Source organism: Nannospalax galili, unplaced genomic scaffold, assembly GCF_000622305.1.
Source record: "Nannospalax galili isolate Female #2095 unplaced genomic scaffold, S.galili_v1.0 scaffold704, whole genome shotgun sequence".
In the NCBI taxonomy this organism is placed as follows: Eukaryota; Metazoa; Chordata; class Mammalia; order Rodentia; family Spalacidae; genus Nannospalax; species Nannospalax galili.
The window spans coordinates 133,484-152,662 of NW_008352394.1; the positions used below are offsets into that span (position 1 = coordinate 133,484).

Below are 19,179 nucleotides of genomic sequence, written 5' to 3' on the forward strand. Positions count from 1 at the left end.
CTCAATTGCTTGGATTATGCCACCATGCCCAGAAATATTTTCTGTCTTTTGTTCTTCTTATTTTGTTTTACTATAGCTAAATACTTATTTTCTTTTTAAATACTTTATGTGTATGAGTGTTTGTCTGCATGTATGTAAGTGCACCACATGTTTGTAACGTCCATAGAGGCAAGAAGAAGGTGTTGGATGCCTTGGAACTGGAGTTAGAAAGAGTTGTAAGCTACCATGTGGGTGCTAGGAACTGAACCCAAGTCCTCTACAAGAGCAGCCAGCACTCTTAACTGCTGAGCCATCTCTCTAGTCCCCAGTATATGTTACTTAAACACTTTTATAAAATCAATTGATTATTGTAAACCCAGACAATAAACTCAGATAAAAAAGGACTTTCTAGGGACAGGGCCCTAATCCAGAGAAGAGATGTTGATGAGGGCTGGGATCCCCACCCCCCTTAGGGCACATGGGCCTCAGCAGCAGCAGCCTTCTGCAGTCTCCCTCTTTTTTCCAGGAACAAGCATCCCTTGGTGAGAGTGGGGTGGTGGAAGAACTGTATGGTCCAAGTGGCTCATTTGTCTGGAAGGAAAATTCCAGCTCACCCATGTTCCCTGGGCCTGCCTGTGTGCAGAGGCTGAGAGACAGGAACCTACAGGGGCCTGGAAAGACCAAACCTACCCCCAAACTACTTTTTAAATCTTTACCAAACTTTAATGAGGTGGGATGGAAAGATAAGAAGAGCTGAGGACACAGGGAAAGAAAGAACCCCTCTCCCCCACACCTGGCCGACTTCAGCCTCTTGCTGATGGAGTCAGAGGTTTCCACATAGTTGACTAGAAACTGCCTTACACAGAAACCATGCAAAGAATTATACGCCCTTCCTAGAAATACCACAAACAAGATTATTAGCACAGCTAGTGAAGCATGCTTGGGATAAAAACATATGCCTTAATGTCTTGGTGTGACTCATGTAGAGCAAAATGACTTTAATTTTTTTCATACTGTACTGTGTTTTTGTCTTAGCCCCATCTCTTCCTCATGCATGAGTCTGAGGAAGTTAACCTCGAAACAAACAAAGAAACAAACAAACAAGCAAACAAGCTTCAGCTGGGCATGATGGTACAGATCTTTAACCTCAGCACTCAGGAGACAGAAGCAGGCAGCTCTTTGTGAGTTCAAGGACAGCATGGTCTACATAGTAAGTTTCAGGCCAGCCAGGGCTGTAGAGTGAGACACTGTCTCAAAAAAACCATAAAAACCACCTGTATTTTTCAAAAGTGAATAGGCTAGCACATTTTTGTTTTTCTCCCTTGGCCTTAGTTATAGGTTGCTTCCTTTAAATGCAACTCTAAGAGGGACTGGAGAGATGGCTCAACAGTTAAGAGCACTAGCTCTTGTAGAGGACCTGAATTTCGTTCTCAGTACCCACATGGTGGCTCAAAAGATGTCTCTAATTCCAGTTCCGGGGAATTCAACACCCTCTTTTAGCCTCTGAGAGCATTGCTTGCACATAGTACATATACATACATGCAGGCAAAACACTCATATACATAAAGTAAAAATAAATAAATCATCAAAAATATTTTAGAATGTAACTCTAAGAGCCTGAACCCCCTGTGTGCTATTGATAAAGCACTTTGGTGTGTTCCGATGCCCTCACTTCACTCTGCTCAAAGTATGTCTGTCCTTTCTCCTAATCAATTAACTCTGATTGTGTTTCACTCTGACTTCTGAAATTCTTTTCTATAATGTAAGTCACGATTGCCCTCTAAATTTGTATCTCTGCCTATAGATTAGTGGCGCTCTCAGATCACATTAGAGAAGTTTGTGCTGCGATGGTGGTTAATGCAGAAACTCACAACTGGTCAAAGTGCAGAGAATAAGTGACCATGGAGTGCTCAGTCACAGATGGGACATCTCTATCACACCCCTCCCCAAGGCTCAGGGACCATTGTGGAAGAAAGGGACTGGAAGGTTGTAAGAGTCAGAGGCTGAGGAGATATGACAGGATTGCTACACCCATGAACTCACAGCAGCTGTGGTTGTCTGCACAAGACCTGCACAAGATCAGGCCAGTCAAAATTCCAGCATGCAGTGGGAAGGGTTCATGAGCCTCCACCCTTAACTGAGGAACTATGGACAGCTGAAAGCTTCTGAGGGAGGGAGAGTCAGTTTTCTTAAAGGATTCCTGATAGGTTGATCACACTCCAGTGGATGGCCTCATAACCAGAAGTATATGGACAGGACAAATTGGAGTCCATGGGTTATTAAATCAAAAAAAGAGAGAACATGAATGGGAAAGAGTAGAGAAGTGGGGGTGGATCTGGGAGGAGTTAAAAGGAGGAACTAGGAGTGAATATGATCAAAATACATTATATGAAATTCTCAAAGAAAAAAATTTTAAAACAATACCATCTCCTGAGTAGAGGCCCCTGGAACTTGATGGGCACTCCTCAAACTGTGTTCAGCAGTGTTCCCCACTGGCTATTGGTGACACTGAGATTCACTTAGCTCTCCCCTTCCACCCAGCACTTTGTATTCATTCTCTTGGGGACGCACAGCACCAGAAAGGCCTGGAGTCCAGGGGCAGGAATCAGATCCCCAGCTCCCAGAGGTCTGGCTCCTTAGCCCCATGAGCTGATGCATGAGGCAGTCAGGCCACAGCTCCTTTTCAGTCTGGCACATTGACTAATGATGTTGTAAAAGTCACTTGGAGCTCTTCTGTCTCATCTGTACTAAGTTCAGGTTCCCAGGACTGATGCGGGGGTGAAAAGGCAAACTGTGTGCTACAGTCAGCTAATCTTGGCATAGCAATTGTTGGATAAGTGGTGGTCAGGGCTCTGTGATCATGATCAGGTGATCATGCTTCATCTCTGTGACTTTCACAGTTTCATCCACCACGACAAAACATGTCTGAGGGGATGTCATCCACCTAAAGTCTGTAAGGCCCAGAATGAGATGGGGAATGCAGACTCCTGATTCCTAAGACTAAGACAAAGAAAACCCCAGTCAAGGATAATCCTGTCTGCAATGTGAGTTTCGTTCTTTGCAGGGTGGATGGGGTGTTGCCCCCATTCCATGCCACTGTCACAATCAGGAGAGAAGGGTGTCACAGGCTCCGGATAGCCTCTAAAGCCAGAACTCTTGGGAGGATGGGTAGGCAGAATGTGGCTAGGCCCTGTAGTTGGTCGGGTTTTCCCTGGCATGTCTCAGCTACCCCTGAGTAGCAGCCAGCCTGTGAGTCAGAGCTGCCCCACAACACCACTCCTCTCCCCATTCACAGCCACAGCCACAGACTCCTGGAGATGGTCCAGGGAGGTCTGCAACTCTAAAATGAAGTGGCCCGCACATCCAAACAAAGATGCTCTTCCCTCAGACAGAGCAAGGAAAGGCCCAGAACACAGTGAGGCTGTGACAGGCCTCAGGGTGAACCCTGTGTCCATCTCAAGTGACCTCGCCAAGAAGCCTTCCAGGAGGACCTGGAAGGCCCAGCTGAGCTTGGTATTCTCACTCTCTGCTCGGTGACTCTATTGCCCTTCATCCTGTGCTGTTGCTAGTGTCCCGTGGGTCTGGGCTCAGCAGGGGAACCTACAGCCAGGACCCAGCAGAGGCCAGGATGCCTACTTCATAACAGCCTCACAACATCTGGGCTGCTGCAGCCACGTGGGTGTACACCCTTCAGCCGTAGCAGGGTCACTCCCCTCCCCTGGCCTTACCCTAGCATGCTGTCCTCCATCTCTCTTCCCTCTCTCCCCACCCTCTCTCCTTCCTGCTCTCTGGCACCCTTGCTCTGCCCTGCTCCTACCTGGGTCCCAGCGATGACTTTCCAGGACATAGGATTCAGGCTCTGGTGAGTACCTCTCACAGGCCACCCTCGGCTTCAGTCTGGCTGTGGGCAGGGAGAGTGACCCAGCTTAGTGGCCAAGCCAGAGCACATGGTGGGGCAGCCCGGGGCGGGCGGAGGGAGTGGTAGCTAAAACAGTTCTGCCAGCCCACACTCTCCTGCTGGATGCCCCAGCCTGGAAAGCCTTACTCCACACCTGGGAAATCAAGCCTTGTTGGTGGTCACGTGTCCCAAGGATGAGAGAAAATGAAACTCTTTAAAAATGAAGAATGTGGGGCTGGAGAGATGGCTCAGCAGTTAAGAGCACTGACTGAGTGCTCTTGCAGAGGACCTGAGTTCATTCCCAGCACCCCTAACAACCATCTGTAACTCCAGTTCCAGGGGATACAACTCTTTCTCCTGACCTCCATGGGCACTGCATGACATGGTTACACTTATACACATATAGGCAATACACTCATACACATAAAAATTAAAATAAAATTAATAATAGATAGATGATAGATAGATAGATTAGATAGATGATAGATAGATAGATGATAGACAGACAGACAGATAGATAGATGGGGGGAGGTCTTCTTGAGACAGGGTCTCCCTGTAGCCCCAGCGGGCCTGGAACTCACTATGTAGACCAAGCTGGCCTTGAACTCACAGAGATCCGCCTGCCTCTGCCTCCCAAGTGCTGGGACTAAGGGTGTGTGCCATCACACCCAGACTTTAAAAAAAAAATGAAGACTGTGAGGGTCAGAGTTGAGGGGACCTGTCTGGGATAAACTCTGTCTGCAGTTCTGGACACAGGGACCCAAACCTAAGAGATCAAAGAGTCTTTCAGTGAGAAGCACCAAGTTTAATATTAAAATCTTTCCCTTAAAAAAAATTACACAGATAGGAAAACTTAACAGCATACAAAATAGCACTTCTGATGTATAAATGTGAGTTACTGTGAGGCCTAAAAATACTTGTAAACCTAGGTGATTACATCTTTGGTACCGTTGTGAGAAGCTAATCCACCTGGCTCCAAGGCTCTGAGCAGGAGGCTTCACTTCCCTTATTCTGGGGTTCCAGCCCATCCCTCCTGGTGGTCTCTGTTGCAATCCTTACTCCCTGCGCACCTCCAGTGTCCACCAGTTTGGGGACAGAGAGGTATCATTGCTAGACCCAGGCAGTGACAAAAAACCAAACTCCTATGTGGTGCTGCCTCGGGCTGGAGCAGCTGGTGGTTGAGACGGCACCCCCTGACCCCAGCACCTTCTCTTATGTCCTACGTGGAACACACATGTCCTCATAGTTCATTGTGTCTGTCACATTCCTGGTGGCCTGAAATGACCTATCTTCTCCTCTCTGCCCCTCTTGCTCAAGCTGGCTCCAGAGTTCATTATGGTGTGAAAGAGGTCTTGGTCTTTCTGTGTCCCCTGCGGCAGCTGTGGGGGCTTTCCAGGACACTGGCTGTCACTCCAAGTCAAGGTCTGGGCAGCGGCTCTTGGGGGCTCAGTTCCTGAATGCTCAGGAATATAGTGTATGTCTGGAATCCCCCCAGATCCCAGCTGACTCCAAGAAAAGTGGCTTAGGGACTTGCTCTTGCTTCATCTGGACAGGTGTGCAAAACCCTGGATGATTCTAAAATAGTGGTGTATTCAGAGTTAATGAGTCCAACTTGCTCCTTTTTCAAAGAGGGAAAAAATTGGGCCCAGAAACGACAAGGGCATCCTCCGAGACCCAGGGCAGAGTCAGGGCCTCCTGTTGGTGCTCACCTAACGCTGGCACTAAGCATATCACAGATGTGCTATGGGCCAGCAGACTCTGGTGGACCGATCAACTGAGAATGATGAGGGAAAAGTCCCAGGACTGATGGGGGTGGGTGTGCCCCAGGTGCTCTGGGCAGGGGCTACAGGCCAGAGTATCTTGTACTCAGCTCAGCCCTCAGCACTGACAGCATTCATTAAGCATAACTGGCCCCAGACCAGCTCGGGCCTGGGAAAGCAGAGACTGGCACCAGGAGAGGTGGGTTCTGAATGAAATGACTGTCCAAGGCCTGCCACAGCTCGGCGAGTAGCCGGGGGTACCAAGTCCTTGCCCAGTTCTCAGGAAGATCAAAGCGGAGGGATAGAATTGAGGGGGCAGCTGGCTGCACAGAAAGACGTGAACATACCTTTTTAGATCTCAAGACTCTCTCCAGGAACTCCAGGTTCTGTACCTGTCTGGCAGCTAGGGGGAGCCTAGACTGTGGGTAATCAAACCCAACTTCTCTCACATTCGGGGAAACTGTGTCTCCTGGGGAGGCCCAGCTCAGAGTCCCAATGCCTCCCCAAGGCAGAGGCTTAGTCCCTGCTGTGTTCTTGCCTCCTAAGCTAAGCCGGCCCTGTAGACTCGGGGTGCTGCCTATAGGGGGCAGGAACCTTCGAAGTGACAGCTGGTGACAGCATGGCTGCTGGGAAGCCAGGCCAGGAGGGTTGGATGCTAGGAGGCAGATGGGAGCTTCAGGCAGGGCAGGGTAGGGCCAGCCCCTACAGGAAGCTGTCCTCTGCTTCAGCCAGAGATCCAGGGCATTTAGAATCTTGTGGCTGCTCCAGCTCTGCCTCAGGCTCTGTTTGGGGCTCCGGCTGGGAATCCTGCTCTGACTCTTCTTGGGGGTCCAGGGGGCTGTCACAGGAGATGGTTGAGGAAGTGTTGACTTCATTCAAGGTGGAGCTAGAGGAAGGAAAGCAAGAGAGTAAAGAATTGGGGAAACCCCAGGAGAATAATAACAGCGTTATGCAAGAGTTTCTCCATATCTGAGTTTACACTCTAAAAGGCTTGCACCACAAGGGATGCATAGCCCAGAAAGCTTATACCATCACTCCACCACATACAGCAGGTGAGTACAGGGGCTGGGACTTCAGAACAGGTCCAGCTGGCTCACCCCAAACCGCATAGTCTCCATCCAGGAGATGTTAGCCCATTCCTGCCCTAGGAGAAGCCCTTTTACTGTTTTCACTTTACAGAAAAGAAAATGAGTTCAGAGGTGCGGTGGAGCAGCTTGTCTGAGGTCACAAAGTGGAGTCAAGCTGTTTGAATTCTTGAGTTGAATTCTGTACAGTCTACCCCCAACCTTGGAATGTTGACCTCATCAAGAGTCAGAACAAAGGGGGCCTTCAGGGCCTGCTAAGGCCTGTGTGCACTACTAGTTCTTATAGGGAAACAGGCTCACCGAGGTAAGGCCTACCCACATCTCATAGTGACAGACTGGAGCTAGAACCCAAACTGTAGCTCCTGATACTTCTCCATGAGCTAGAACTCAATTTGGGGGTGGGTTGGCCTCAGGGGAGCCCCCTCTCTAGCTAAACATCAGACCAGGCAGCAATGGGTCTCCTTTAGGGCTCGCCCCATAATGCAGTCTACCAGGAGAAGCCATCTGCTCTTCCCAGGCCTGAGTTCTAAACTAAACTTAGAGCACCTGTGTCTCCTACAACCAGACTCCCTGCGGCCCTCTGGGCATGGTATCAAAGCTAGAGATGTCAACATTTTCTTCTTGTCCTTGGAACTAGTGCAGGGCCTAGAATGGGGCCTGTGGGGACACTCTTAAGAGGAAGAGCTACCTTGCAAATAGGTCCCCAAACATCTTGCTTCTTTCCAGTCTGCGATTCCCACCCAAGGCTTCAAGGGCTGAATGAGCTCCTGCCTCTGTTATCCACTGGCAAGATCTGGATAATTGACAATGATGGGGCAAGCCTGGCACACATCAATGGGAACACACGCACTGTGCACAAGAGTGCCTAGGGCCTCAGGTCTGGGTGGCTACCTGGCCAGGCTAGGGGAACTCTCCAGGGGGCCCTCCTCAGCAGTGTCTGGCTTGGGGTCAGGCAAGGGGATGATGTAGTCGTTGTCACCCTCATTGGGCTGCACAGCAGTGTAGAGAACAGAGCTGGTGTCCAGAGGGGATCGAAGGCCATGGAATCCAGGTAATCTGGCTTGGGAGCGTAGGATGGCTGGGTGGTCACTCCTCAGAAACTCCTCATCTACTTGCTGGTACTTCTGCTCCGCAGGACAGAGTGAAGGAGAAGATGGGTATGAGATGGGAAATGCCTTAGGATCCACTAACCCAGTCAGTGCTCAGAAAGGAAGGGGTTCCACCCAATTCTGCACTGCTGAGCTGCCCTCCAGTTGAGCACTCCCAAGACAATTCAGGGTCCCCTGGACAAGGGCAAGGTAGCTAGCCAGCACCATGACCCTAACTCTTCCCCAACTTCAAAGTGCATAGGTTTGGGCTCTTATCCTGTTGTAGCCTCCTGTTGGGGTGGAGGTCAGTGTCCCTTGCTATGTAATAACTCCACCCTGTTTGTTCTCCCCAAGACCACCCCACATGGGAAGGACGGAGAAGAGGAGCTCAGGACAGAGGGGCTCCATTGGCTTTGCACAAGCCTGGGGCAGGATCTAAGTGGTTGGTGTGAGAGGCCCTGGGGTTGTTCACGCTTCTGAAGGAGCCTGTTGTCATAGTGCACAGGTCTGACAGACAGGCTGTAAACCCACCTCCTTGGGTCACTCACAGTCAATCAGCCTCCATATCTTGGTTCTACTAAAATAAACCCAAAACTCTGGCCCAGTCCCAGCAGAGACACTGAAGTCCAGAGTGAGGTGAAGAGTATTTCCTCCTGAACACCAGCGGCATCACACAGAGCCAGGCTTTGGACAAGAACGCTGTCCCACTCGCCTCACCTCCACATACCTTTTTGTAACCCTCGCTCAGCAGCCTCTCCAGAAGTAGCACCAGCTGGGAGAAGGGGGGCCGAATCTCAAACTTCTCTTCCCAGCACTTCTGCATGATCTCATAGCTTGGGGAGAGGCAGAGAGAGGTCAAGGTCTCTGTCTCAGGGGCAGGGCAGTGGCGTGGAGCTCAAGGTGAAGGGAAAGACACTGAGCACCCCGGGGCCTTGTCCTCCCCATTACTGCCTCTCACTGGGAAGCCTTCCCAACTTCCCTCATCCATGTGGTTCTGTGGAGTACAATGCACCATGGTGAACATGTGACTCAGGTTTGGCCAGCAGGGGTTTTCATCCCCTTAGCTCAGTGGCTTAGCTCTAGGGGCATATGACCACAAATGAGCTCTTGAAGGTCGGCTCTGGGTCTTTTGTAGGAACAATGCAAGCAGCAAGATGTCAGGCTGGCACTGCTATTAAGCATGTGAGCAGGGAAGGCTTGAAAATGAGCCCAGCACAGAGAAAGTAGAGACTTGGGCTGGGACAAGAACTTCCTGATGGCACCATTTGAATGCCTGGATCCTATTCTAGCAGGACTTGCCTAGGTCTCTGAGCTATAGTTGCATGCCCATAGTCTGCATCCATGAAATCCTCCCAAATGCATGAGGTTCCACTCACATCTCGTCAGAGGCATGGGCAGGCTGGGCCATGCGGTAGCCCCGCTTGATGGCATTGTAGAACTGCTCGTTCATGGGCAGCTCTGGGTAAGGAGTACCACCTGTCAGGGGGTAGAGACATGGACACATGAGCTCAGGGGTGTGGAAAGCGGCAGGGTGTCCTCCTCTCTCAGGCAGGGAGAGGCACACTAGTCCTGGGAGAGGGGAGGATGCAATGCTCTTGGTATTGGAAAATGGACTCCACACAGAGATGGAAATAGAGAAGCAGAGAATACCAGAGGCAAACAGGATCTGGGGTTTTGTTCGTTTGTTTGGTTGGTTGGTTAATTTGGTTTTCTGAGATGGAGGTCTCTATGTAGCCCAGGCTGGCCTCAAACTTTTGATCTCCCTGCCTCCTGAGTGCTAGGCTTATGGATGTGTACCACCCCACCTGGCTTCAAGAATGCTCTTCAATATCACTGTCTAAACCCCTCGATGCTTGGATGGGGAGACAGAGACCTAGACGCGCCAAAGCCATACAGTGGAAATAAAGTGGCAGAGCTGGGACTCGCCCCTAAACCTCTGTTCCTGTTCTTACACCCATTCCCTGCCTCCAGTCCAAGGAGAGATCAAGAGGTGAGAGCAAGAGAGTAAATGTCCTAATGCACAGCTTGGGCAGGGAAGAAATGGTATACCCAGTGTGAAGATCTCCCAGAGTAGGATCCCAAAGGACCACACGTCACTCAGGGTGGTGTAGAGGCTGTTGAAGATGCTCTCAGGGGCCATCCACTTCAGAGGCAGGAAGGTCTGTGGGGGCAGGACAACCACTGAGTGCACAGAGGGGCCTGGGGGTCAGGTTCCCAGCCCCACCACACCTGGGCAGGAGAAGACTCAGCAACTCCCATGCCAAATCCATCTCACTCCACTCCTAGGCTCTAAGCACAGCTCTGTGACTGTCCCATTCCTGGCCAGAATACTGGGAGGCTGTTTCCCATCTCACTAGCTACAGACATGGCAACCCGTGTCCCCGGAGAAAGTCCCAGGGCGTGTTGTGCAGGAGGTAGGGAGTCAGACAGACATGCTTAGAGCCTTGTCTTTGGTCTCTGCAGTATGCAGCCCCTCTACTACTAAGCTTCAAGACTTACCTGACTTACCATATCATCTGGGCTCCTTTCTCCTCCCACCTGACATCTCCTATAACAGGTCTGTCCTGTACTCACTTCTTGCCTACCACAGGCCCACTGCAGCTGGTCCCTCAGCTGCTGCTGTGACAAACAGGCCTGAGCCTCTCTGTCCTTCCCCACTGTGCACACAGCTAGCTAGCTCCTTATTCTGTCCCCATTCATAGCTGGGCAGTACCAATATCTCTGCTGGCAGGACAGGCCACCAGGGACCCTGCGCTGATCTGTGAGCTCTGGCCACACAAATCAGTGGGAACCTGTTCCCAGGGCCAGAGGCACACAGGGACAACCTGCAGGTGATAAGGGTACTCACGCTGCCTTTGGAGATGTAGTTCGAGTCACGCATGATGTCTCGAGCCAGGCCAAAGTCACAGATCTTGACCAGCTTGCCCTCACAGATGAGCACATTCCTGGCCGCCAGGTCTCGGTGAACACACTAGGATAGGGGAAAGGAGAGCTGAGACTGAGGGGCAATTATGGGAAGACTCTCTGGAATAGGGCTTTACCCTGACCACCAGATGGGAGGGAGCTGCCCCATAGGGCCATGGGAGGAGTCTGGTTGAATGGCCCCTCTCCCCTAAACCCTGCCTTATCCCGCCAGGACCCCACATACATTCTTAGAGGCCAAGAACTCCATGCCATTGGCCACCTGGTAGCTGAAGCCCACGAGGTCTGTGTAGCTAAGCACTGGTGACTCGTTGATCAGGGTGGACCGATAGGTTCTCTCAGGGGCTGGAGAGCACAGAAGGTTATGGGCTACTTTGTGTGCCCTCATGGCCTAGAAGACCCCTGTCTTTAGGCTTGTGGGGGCTGAATAGCCAAGACAAGTGGCTACTGATTCTCTAGGTGTCCCCTTAAAGAAGAATGAGTTCTTAGTGTCTAATGTAAACCTCTCTTATTTTTTTCACTAGCAAGAAAAACCTTTGGCCTCAGCCCTGGGGCCACTGGCTAAGCCTTGCCTGCCTGCTTCTCAGGACGAGACTAGCCCAGGGCCACCTCAGAGCAAATATATCTTCTAAGCCCTAGGAAGCCACCTTTGCCCAGCTCTCCCTTTCCTGCTGGCTATGTTCATGCCTCTGAGTCCATCAGCAAGACCCAGATTAAGGCTCCACTGCAGAACAGCTCTGAGCAGGCATAGCCTCAGTTTCTACATTAATGAAATGTGCACAAGGACAACTTCCTCCCAGAGTTGCTACAAGATTGGGCACGTGAAAGGCTTTGAACGCATCACTGCACCCATGTGAGCCTGTGCAGGTGCAACATGTGTCTACCTACCAGATGGGACATAGTTATCATAAGGGGCCATGTAGTTGGAGGACTCGATGTCTGCGTATTTTATGTCTCCTTTCATGTCCAGCATAGGCACATAGTCCACAGACTCATCCTTGCTCATGTCCATGTAACCACCATCACTCTCCCCAGTCAGGGACAAGTGGCTGCAGGTAAGAAGATTGAAACAGGAAAAGTCACTGACTTCTCTTCCCTTCTCCTCTTACCACTTGCTCAGCCTGGGCCCCATGGGGCCTTGTCACCTGTGGATTTCTTCAGTCACTCACCTATCCTTTCAAGTCACCTGTGTGACCCTGAGCAGGGCACTGGGGCTGCCAGAATAACATAAGACCCAGTGTGTGTGTGTCCTCAGAGTTCACACCCAGAAGTGATTACAGAGCCCAGGACAAGGGTCATACAAGGGTGTGCACATAGGCTTCTTTCTGGCCTGTCTAGCACTACCTAGCCACACCAGGAGGGTGAGGTGTCGCACAGCCCAGAGTGGCAGCAAGGCCTCCCCTTGACCCCTGTGCTACAGCCTCAGCTCCCCATGAAGTTTGGAACTAAACACACATGTGGAAGCAAGTGGGTCACAATGTTGGGGAGGACAGAGATGCATTTTCATGTCCTTGTGTACACTTTTCTAAAGTTACTCTTGTCTTTGCTCTTGTAATCAGCAAAAGAACCAAGAAACGTTCTTTTAGAAACCATTGGAAGCAGGGGTTGGGCTGCCTGCAGGGCACTGGCAAGGCTGGCATGTGGAGGGAACAGGGAAGTGCGGTGTGGAGCCCAGCTTTGTAGTGCCTCATTGCATGTTGGGAGCCTGGCTCTCAGCTCACCACTGCCTCTGCCCCTGATGACCCTGAGACAGGAGACCAAGACACCCAAGACACAAAGATGGTATGTGGGTTCAAGGGGATCACAGATGCAGAGAGCTTTGGACAGAGCCTGGCTCGCTGGGGTAGCTGAGAGGTGACAGCTGACCTCCTCCCTCACTATCGTTACTGTCACTCTCTGATCTAGGGTAGACTGACTTGTACACAACCCTAACTCCAGAAGTGACCACTACCCCACACCCACAGCCTCATCTTCTGCTCCTGGGAGCTTGGCATCCTCATTGAGTGCTGCCTCCCTCATACCTGGGCAGGGAGAGCCCCACTGGCAGCGCATTGCTGTACAGCTCAGCACTGAGTGGGCGGGGCTTGTCAGAGTGGCGCTGCAAGAAGGTGTGCTTGTTGCGGTGCAGGTAGTCCACCAGGTCACCATAGCGGCAGTACTCTGTGATGATGTAGATGGGTCCTGCAAAGAGACAGGTTCAGGAGCAGTCTCTGGGAGGTATTGGGTTGGTGTGAACATTCCTGAGATGATGCTTTTGTGGGCTCAGTATGTGGCAAGCCAATGACGTTAGTGTTACTGCTGTTTTCAAACTCAAGCTTATTTTGAAGCTCAGTCTACATAAGGCAGATAAAGGCAACTGTTACCATAATTTACCGGTTACATTTAAGTTGAACATACTTAAAGCCAATGGGAACTTGTAAATAATAGAAACAAAACTTTTGAAATGAGTGTTTGCTGCAGGCATGAACTGATCTACGTACGCAATGTACTTCTGTATTTAGATTGGTTGCACAATACGAGGAAAATCCCAAATCTCACAATAAGCAGCTGCAAATGGCAGTAACTTTTATTATAATTATTGTTAATATCTTAGTAGCCCAACTTGTAATCAAATCCTTGAACACAATTGGGCAGAGTGACTCTCTTCACTGATATGAACAAAATCAGCCCCTAGGTAGCATACCCGTAGGGCCCACCATCTCGGTGTTGTGAGCTGGTACTTATTACAGTTTTCAAAATGTATTGTGAAAATACAAAATCATCCGAAGACACTTGGATGTGGAAACTGCCAGGACTAGTGGCCTTGAGGAATCTTTTGGCCATGAAGGTGTTGTGATTCTGAGTTTCTGAAATTGCACCCTTATGGGATGCTGATGTAAAGGTGGCAGATAGCAAGGTAGGTACCTCCTTTGGTGCAAGCCCCCAGCAAGTTGACCACGTTCAGGTGGGGCCCGAGGTGACTCATGATTTTCAGCTCGGACATGAGGGCTTGCTTCTCGCTGCTGCGGGCTGTGGCTGAGGGGAGAGAGACTTGGGTTAGGCAAGTCATCCAGGGAGTAGAGGCAGAATCCACTCTGGCTCCTCCCACCCACCCTGCTGTAGGACTAGTGTCCTAAGATAGGTAAGGACCTCACTGGGGAAGAAAGGTGGGAGGAGAGGAGGAAGGGAAGAAATATCTGAAGAGGCCACAGTGAGAAGCCCTTTCGGCATAATGCATTGGGACCAGGCCCCTGAAGGAGAGGTCAAGTGGGGGAGGGCAAGGCAGAATGTGGGCCCAGGTGTGAGGGGCGTAGGGCTGGCTCCCAGGACTCACATTTCAGCATCTTGACAGCCACTTTCATAGTGGCCTGTGAATGGCTCAGACCATGAGCCGTGGCCTCCACCACTTGCCCGAAGGCCCCAGAACCGAGAGTGCGTCCTGAGGTAGACAGAATCCCTCAGTTCCTGTACCACCAGGAAGCTATATCTCCCTACCCCACCTTCCCACCCAAGATTGGCAGTCAACCCACACAGTGCTCAAATCACCTTTCTATGCTCTGCTTAGGAACCTTCCTGCCCTTGTGGCATTTTATCTGGATCCTGCCTGCTGCCTGCCTCACCTGGAGTCCCTGAAAGACCTCCTGCCTTGCCAGGGAAGCACAGCTCCTCTGTACTCCTTCAGACTCCCCAGGGAGGCACAGGACCTCTATACCCCCTCAGACTCCCCAGGGAGGCACAGCACCTCTATACCCCCTCAGACTCCCCAGGGAGGCACAGCACCTCTATACCCCCTCAGACTCCCCAGGGAGGCACAGCTATTCTATACCCCCTCAGACTCCCCAGGGAGGCACAGCTTCTTTGTACCCCCTCAGACCCCCCCAGGGAAGCACAGCTTCTCTGCACGCCTTCAGATTCTCCAGCCTATCCCCAGTACTTCCTCTTTGGCCTGGAAGGGTCCTATATTACAATCTCAGGAACACAGGGTTTCAGTCCTAGAAAACCCTGGGGTCACTTTGTCAATCTATAGAGGGGACACTGAAAGCCAGAGGAGGCAAAACACCAGCCCTAGGCCTCACAACCAGACTGGAGTCACAGCCAGGCTGGAATCAGACCTCAATCCTCCCTCTGCCACCTAGGCCTCTTAGGACTGACCAAGCACAAGCTGGTCCCGTGGAAGCTCCCATGTGGGGTCATAAGGTAGCTGCACAGGGTCCACGTAGATGTACTCGTGACCATCAGAGCTCACAGACTCGATCACTTTCCATCGGATCTCATATCGTGGCTTCTGCAAGACAAGACCAGGAACAGATGATCAGAGGGCATCTTCAACTTTGAGCCTACCTGTCTGACCCCTTAAATGGCAGTAGGGCAGGAGACCCTGAGGCCTAAAGAGGGCAGAGACATATAGCAAGTGACCAACAAAGCTAAAGTCTTCATGTGCTTAGAGGGAACAGGCACCAAGGGGCCCCAGCAGATGGAGGGTGGCTGAGGAGCCCTCAGGACTCAGCTTCTAGAGAGTAGCTGATGGGGTGGCCCTCACTCACTAGAACTGCCTTACCAGCTTCTCTCAGACCCAGTATTCCTTGGATGGGAGGAGCAGGCAGTCCCAGAAAGTGATGCAAGGTAGGACACTGTGTCAGATGTGGGTGGCCCCTCCCTATGCCATGTCTGTCACCGTGGGAATCTCAAAAAGATATAACCTTTGGATATGGAAATCTTAGGATACTGGAGTCACAGGATTGGAGTATTGTGGTCCTGATTCTGGGATCTTGGAAATTTTGGAGCTACAGAATTGTGAAATGTCAGAACAGCACTGAAACCTCAGACTCATGGGGTCAGATTGCATTCCCATGACTCATGGCAATTGCTGTGGGTGAAAGCTGGAAGGATCCTGGAAAGGACAGTCCATCCCAAAAGTGACATTTGCTGCAGGCCCAGATGGAGAAAAGAGTAGGGACCAGGAGAAGACCACATAGATATAGACACACTGCTCTGCACCCCCGGGCCAAGGGTGCTTACCTTCTGCCACAGCATAATGAGGATGATGAGGGAGATGATGGTGAGGACCACCAAGGCCAAAATGGCAGAGATCACTACCACCTTGAAGGGTAGGGCTGAGAACAGAGACCAAAGCAGGGCATAAGCAAACTGCAGCTGGGTGGCTGCTTTCCCATCCCACTACAGGCAGCACAGATCCTTGGACTTGCCCTGCCCAGCACAGAAGCTTCCACTGCCTGGACAGCAGGCTTCACTCTTGCTTGGGCCCACACTCCAGTCTTTCCTATGAACCCAGGGCTTCTCAGTAACTCCCTGCTCAGATCACTGCCAGCCTCCACCTATCCTCAGGGCTCACCAGGCTTAGGTTGGCCTCTGCATAGCTCTGGGCTGTGAAAATCCTCCTCTCATTCTTGAGCATTCCTGTGCCTCTCATGGCACCACATACCCTAAAGACCAGGCTGTGCCCTTTTCTCCTCTGGACTCATACCCTGTTGGGCTGTCATGTTCTAAAACATGTCACATCAGGTCATGTTGGGTCACAGCTCTAAGAGCCATTTCTGACCAAATAGCTAAGGTACTGAGTGACTGCCCCAGGTACTGACTGACTGCCTCATGAAGGAACTGACTCAGAGCTCATGCAGCCCAGAATGGAGCCTGTTTCTCCCAGCCCCATCCCAAGGCCCATCTTGGTGCCTGGGCACTGGGGTGAACATGTAGGGCTCTCTGGGTCCCCTGAGCTTGGAGTCTCCTCAACCCAAGGCTTCACTCTCTCTACTACACACCCTTTCCTTAGCCAGTCCTGACCAAACCCTCAGCCCCCCTGCCCTGCCCCACTGGCCACCCCTGTTGCCCTCTGGGAAGTCCTTTCTTCCTCCCCTGCTCTCCTTCCTGCTTGCCTCTGCTCCCCAGGGAAACTTTCTTTGGTTCACCCCACCCCTTTCCTCCCCAGGGTCACAGACTGACACCACTCCTTTGTCCCTTTTCTCAGAAGCCACATATCTCGGTCCTGGGAAGGGAGCCTGCACTCTCCACGGACCCATCAGGGTTCTCCTAGTTCCCTGTGCAGTGGTACTTGGAGTCCCCCCTCAAGAGTCACAAAAGAGCTTTACTTCTGCCTTTGCTCAGAGTGGGTCTGTAGGTCAGACTGTCACACTTCTGCTGTGCCCACATGCTCAAGGATACGTGTGCATGTGTGGGAGTGAGGGGAAGATAAGGGCATTTTGTTTTATTTTTTATGCATATTCATGTATTGCTTGCATGTAAGTAAGTGCATGCATGTAGTGCAATGCCCGTGGAGGTCAGAATAGGCTGTCAGATCCCCTGGGACTGGAGTTACGGACAGTTGTTAGCTGCCATGTGGGTGCTGGGATTCGAACTCGGGTCTTCTGCAAGAACAACCAGTGTTCTTAACTGCTGAGCCATCTCTCCAGCCCCTGTTTTATTTTATTTTTGTTTTTATAAAATTATTTTTATAGCCAGGCATGGTGACACATGCCTTTAATACCAGAACTCAAGAGGCAGAAGTAGGAGGATCTTTGTGAGTTCAAGGCCAGCTTGGTCTACATAGCTAGTTCCAGGCCAGCTGAGGTTGTAAGGAGACCTGTCTCAAAGAGACATAAAAAAACTTTTTAAAAATTATTTTTATTGTATGTGTATGAGTGTATTGTCTGCATGTATGTAAGTGCACCAGTGTTGTACAATGCCTGTGGAGGTCAGTAGATGGCATCGGATCTCCTGGAACTAGAGTTACAGATGGTTGTTCACTGCCATGTAGGTGCTGGGAAGCAAACCTGGGTTCTCTACAAGAGCGGCCAGTGCTCTTAACCACTGAGCCATCTCTCCAACCCGTTATTTTGTTTGTTTGTTTGTTTGGTTGATTGGTTTTTGTTTTTTTTTTTTGAGCCAGAGTTTCACTATGTAGCCCTGGCTGGCCTGGAACTCACTCTGTAGACCAGGCTGGTCTTGAATTCACAGAGATCTGCCTGCCTCCACCTCCCAAGTACTAGGATTAAAAGCATGCACCACTAGTCCCAGCAGGCATTTTACACTTTCATATTTATTTTTATTATTTTTACTTAAGTATATGTGCGTATGTTTATGTGAGTGACTGCCACATATGTGCAAGTGCCTGCAGAGGCCAGAAGAGAGCATAGGAACCTTTGGAGCTGGAGTTACAGACAGTTGTGAGCTGCTAGGAACTGAACTTGGCTCCCCTGGAAGAACAGCAAGCACCCTTAACCGCTGAGCCAGCTTTCTGTTCCAATAGGGGCATTTTAAAAAGTTCATCCATCTTTCAAGGGCAGGGGCAGGGGACAGTACATAACCAGACACGTGCATGTACAATCCTACAGACCTGCCTACGTGTGTGTGTGTGTGTGTGTGTGTGTGTGTGTGTGTACAATGCCCTGCTTACTCTGACTTCTGCCTACCCATAGCCCCATCCCTTACCACTTCCTTCCTGTTACTCCCCCTTCCAAATCCACACAGTCTGTGCTCCAGGCAAGTTGTCTTTATTTAGCCTCTCAGAACCACTTTGCCTTTATCCTTCTGCACAAGCCCTTTCCTGACTGGAACACCGTTCCTCACAGACCTAGTCATCTTTCAGGGTTTGACATAAAACTTCCTTTTTCTGGGGCACTTCTTTCAAGCCCAGAGTGGCATAGGGCCCCTTCTTCATTCAGGCTTTTCCCTCAAAGTGGTGATCCTGAGCTGGATGATCTACTTGCTTGTCAGCTTCCTCTCTCTGGACTGAGAGGATAAGCAGGGATGGCCCATTGGCCTCTATATGCCAGTGAGAGTTTGGGTCCCCACAACAACTTACTGAATAAGAAAATAGATGAATAATGAAGTGTGCATACACAGGTGCAGGCAGGGAGGAGTGCGTAGACATGCACACACCCCTGGTACTGCACTGCTCCTATGGGCCTATGAGCATGTTGACTTGACTTCCTATGGGTACTCAGGCTCAGTTCCACGTACAGCAGGGTTGAAGCACGGGGGTGAGAGGTCATCAGGGCCAACCAAGGCTAGGGTACTCACAGTGTGGCACCACAGTGACCTCTTGCACATCTTTGCCCTCCGAGTTCTGCAGCATACAGCGTACTGACAGTGGTTGGTCCACGTGGCGCAGGCGAAGCATGCTCACCACCTCGTATACCTGTTCTTCTTCCCAGAAAGTCACATTAGTCTCCAGTTGGCTCTCCTCCTCCGAACTGTTCCCCAGGAGTGGGAGTGACAGCTTTCGTGGACACCTGCCAGGAGAGATAGGGGGATTAGCTTGCAGCCTCCTCCCTCTGCAGATGGGGAAACCAAGACCCAAAGCAGGTGGCTATCACTGAGGGTGGCAGAAATATGGCTGATTCCGCCTGTTGTTGTCTATACTGACCAGCAGAGGGCGCTCCTGCTCCAGAAATGAGAATACTAAATGGTAAACTCCACTCTGCATTTGACACCCCCCACCCCACCCCCAC

At 50.9% G+C, this 19,179-nt stretch overlaps 2 protein-coding genes across 3 annotated transcripts in view; both read right to left on the bottom strand.

Moving 5' to 3' along the window:
- Positions 1-4,142, bottom strand: part of Csf1r (colony stimulating factor 1 receptor) — a 55,331-nt gene extending 51,189 nt beyond the window's left edge. The window contains exon 1 of the mRNA XM_008849381.3: positions 3,797-4,142. The gene's annotated coding sequence lies outside the window, so the exon portion shown is untranslated. The remainder of the gene's footprint in view (positions 1-3,796) is intronic.
- Positions 4,143-4,661: 519 nt separating this feature from the next.
- Positions 4,662-19,179, bottom strand: part of Pdgfrb (platelet derived growth factor receptor beta) — a 37,415-nt gene continuing 22,897 nt past the window's right edge. Inside the window, exons 10-23 of one of the 2 annotated variants that reach the window (XM_008849383.2) lie at positions 18,749-18,960; positions 15,731-15,825; positions 14,864-14,996; positions 14,046-14,150; positions 13,637-13,747; positions 12,754-12,913; positions 11,621-11,781; positions 10,959-11,077; positions 10,659-10,781; positions 9,860-9,971; positions 9,187-9,286; positions 8,538-8,643; positions 7,614-7,846; positions 4,662-6,523 (exon numbers count right to left, since the gene is read on the bottom strand). In XM_008849383.2, coding sequence (XP_008847605.1) covers positions 6,340-6,523; positions 7,614-7,846; positions 8,538-8,643; positions 9,187-9,286; positions 9,860-9,971; positions 10,659-10,781; positions 10,959-11,077; positions 11,621-11,781; positions 12,754-12,913; positions 13,637-13,747; positions 14,046-14,150; positions 14,864-14,996; positions 15,731-15,825; positions 18,749-18,960 — 1,954 coding nt within the window. In that variant the 3' untranslated portion in view covers positions 4,662-6,339. The remainder of the gene's footprint in view (positions 6,524-7,613; positions 7,847-8,537; positions 8,644-9,186; positions 9,287-9,859; positions 9,972-10,658; positions 10,782-10,958; positions 11,078-11,620; positions 11,782-12,753; positions 12,914-13,636; positions 13,748-14,045; positions 14,151-14,863; positions 14,997-15,730; positions 15,826-18,748; positions 18,961-19,179) is intronic. The other variant, XM_029554228.1, reaches the window with a different exon arrangement.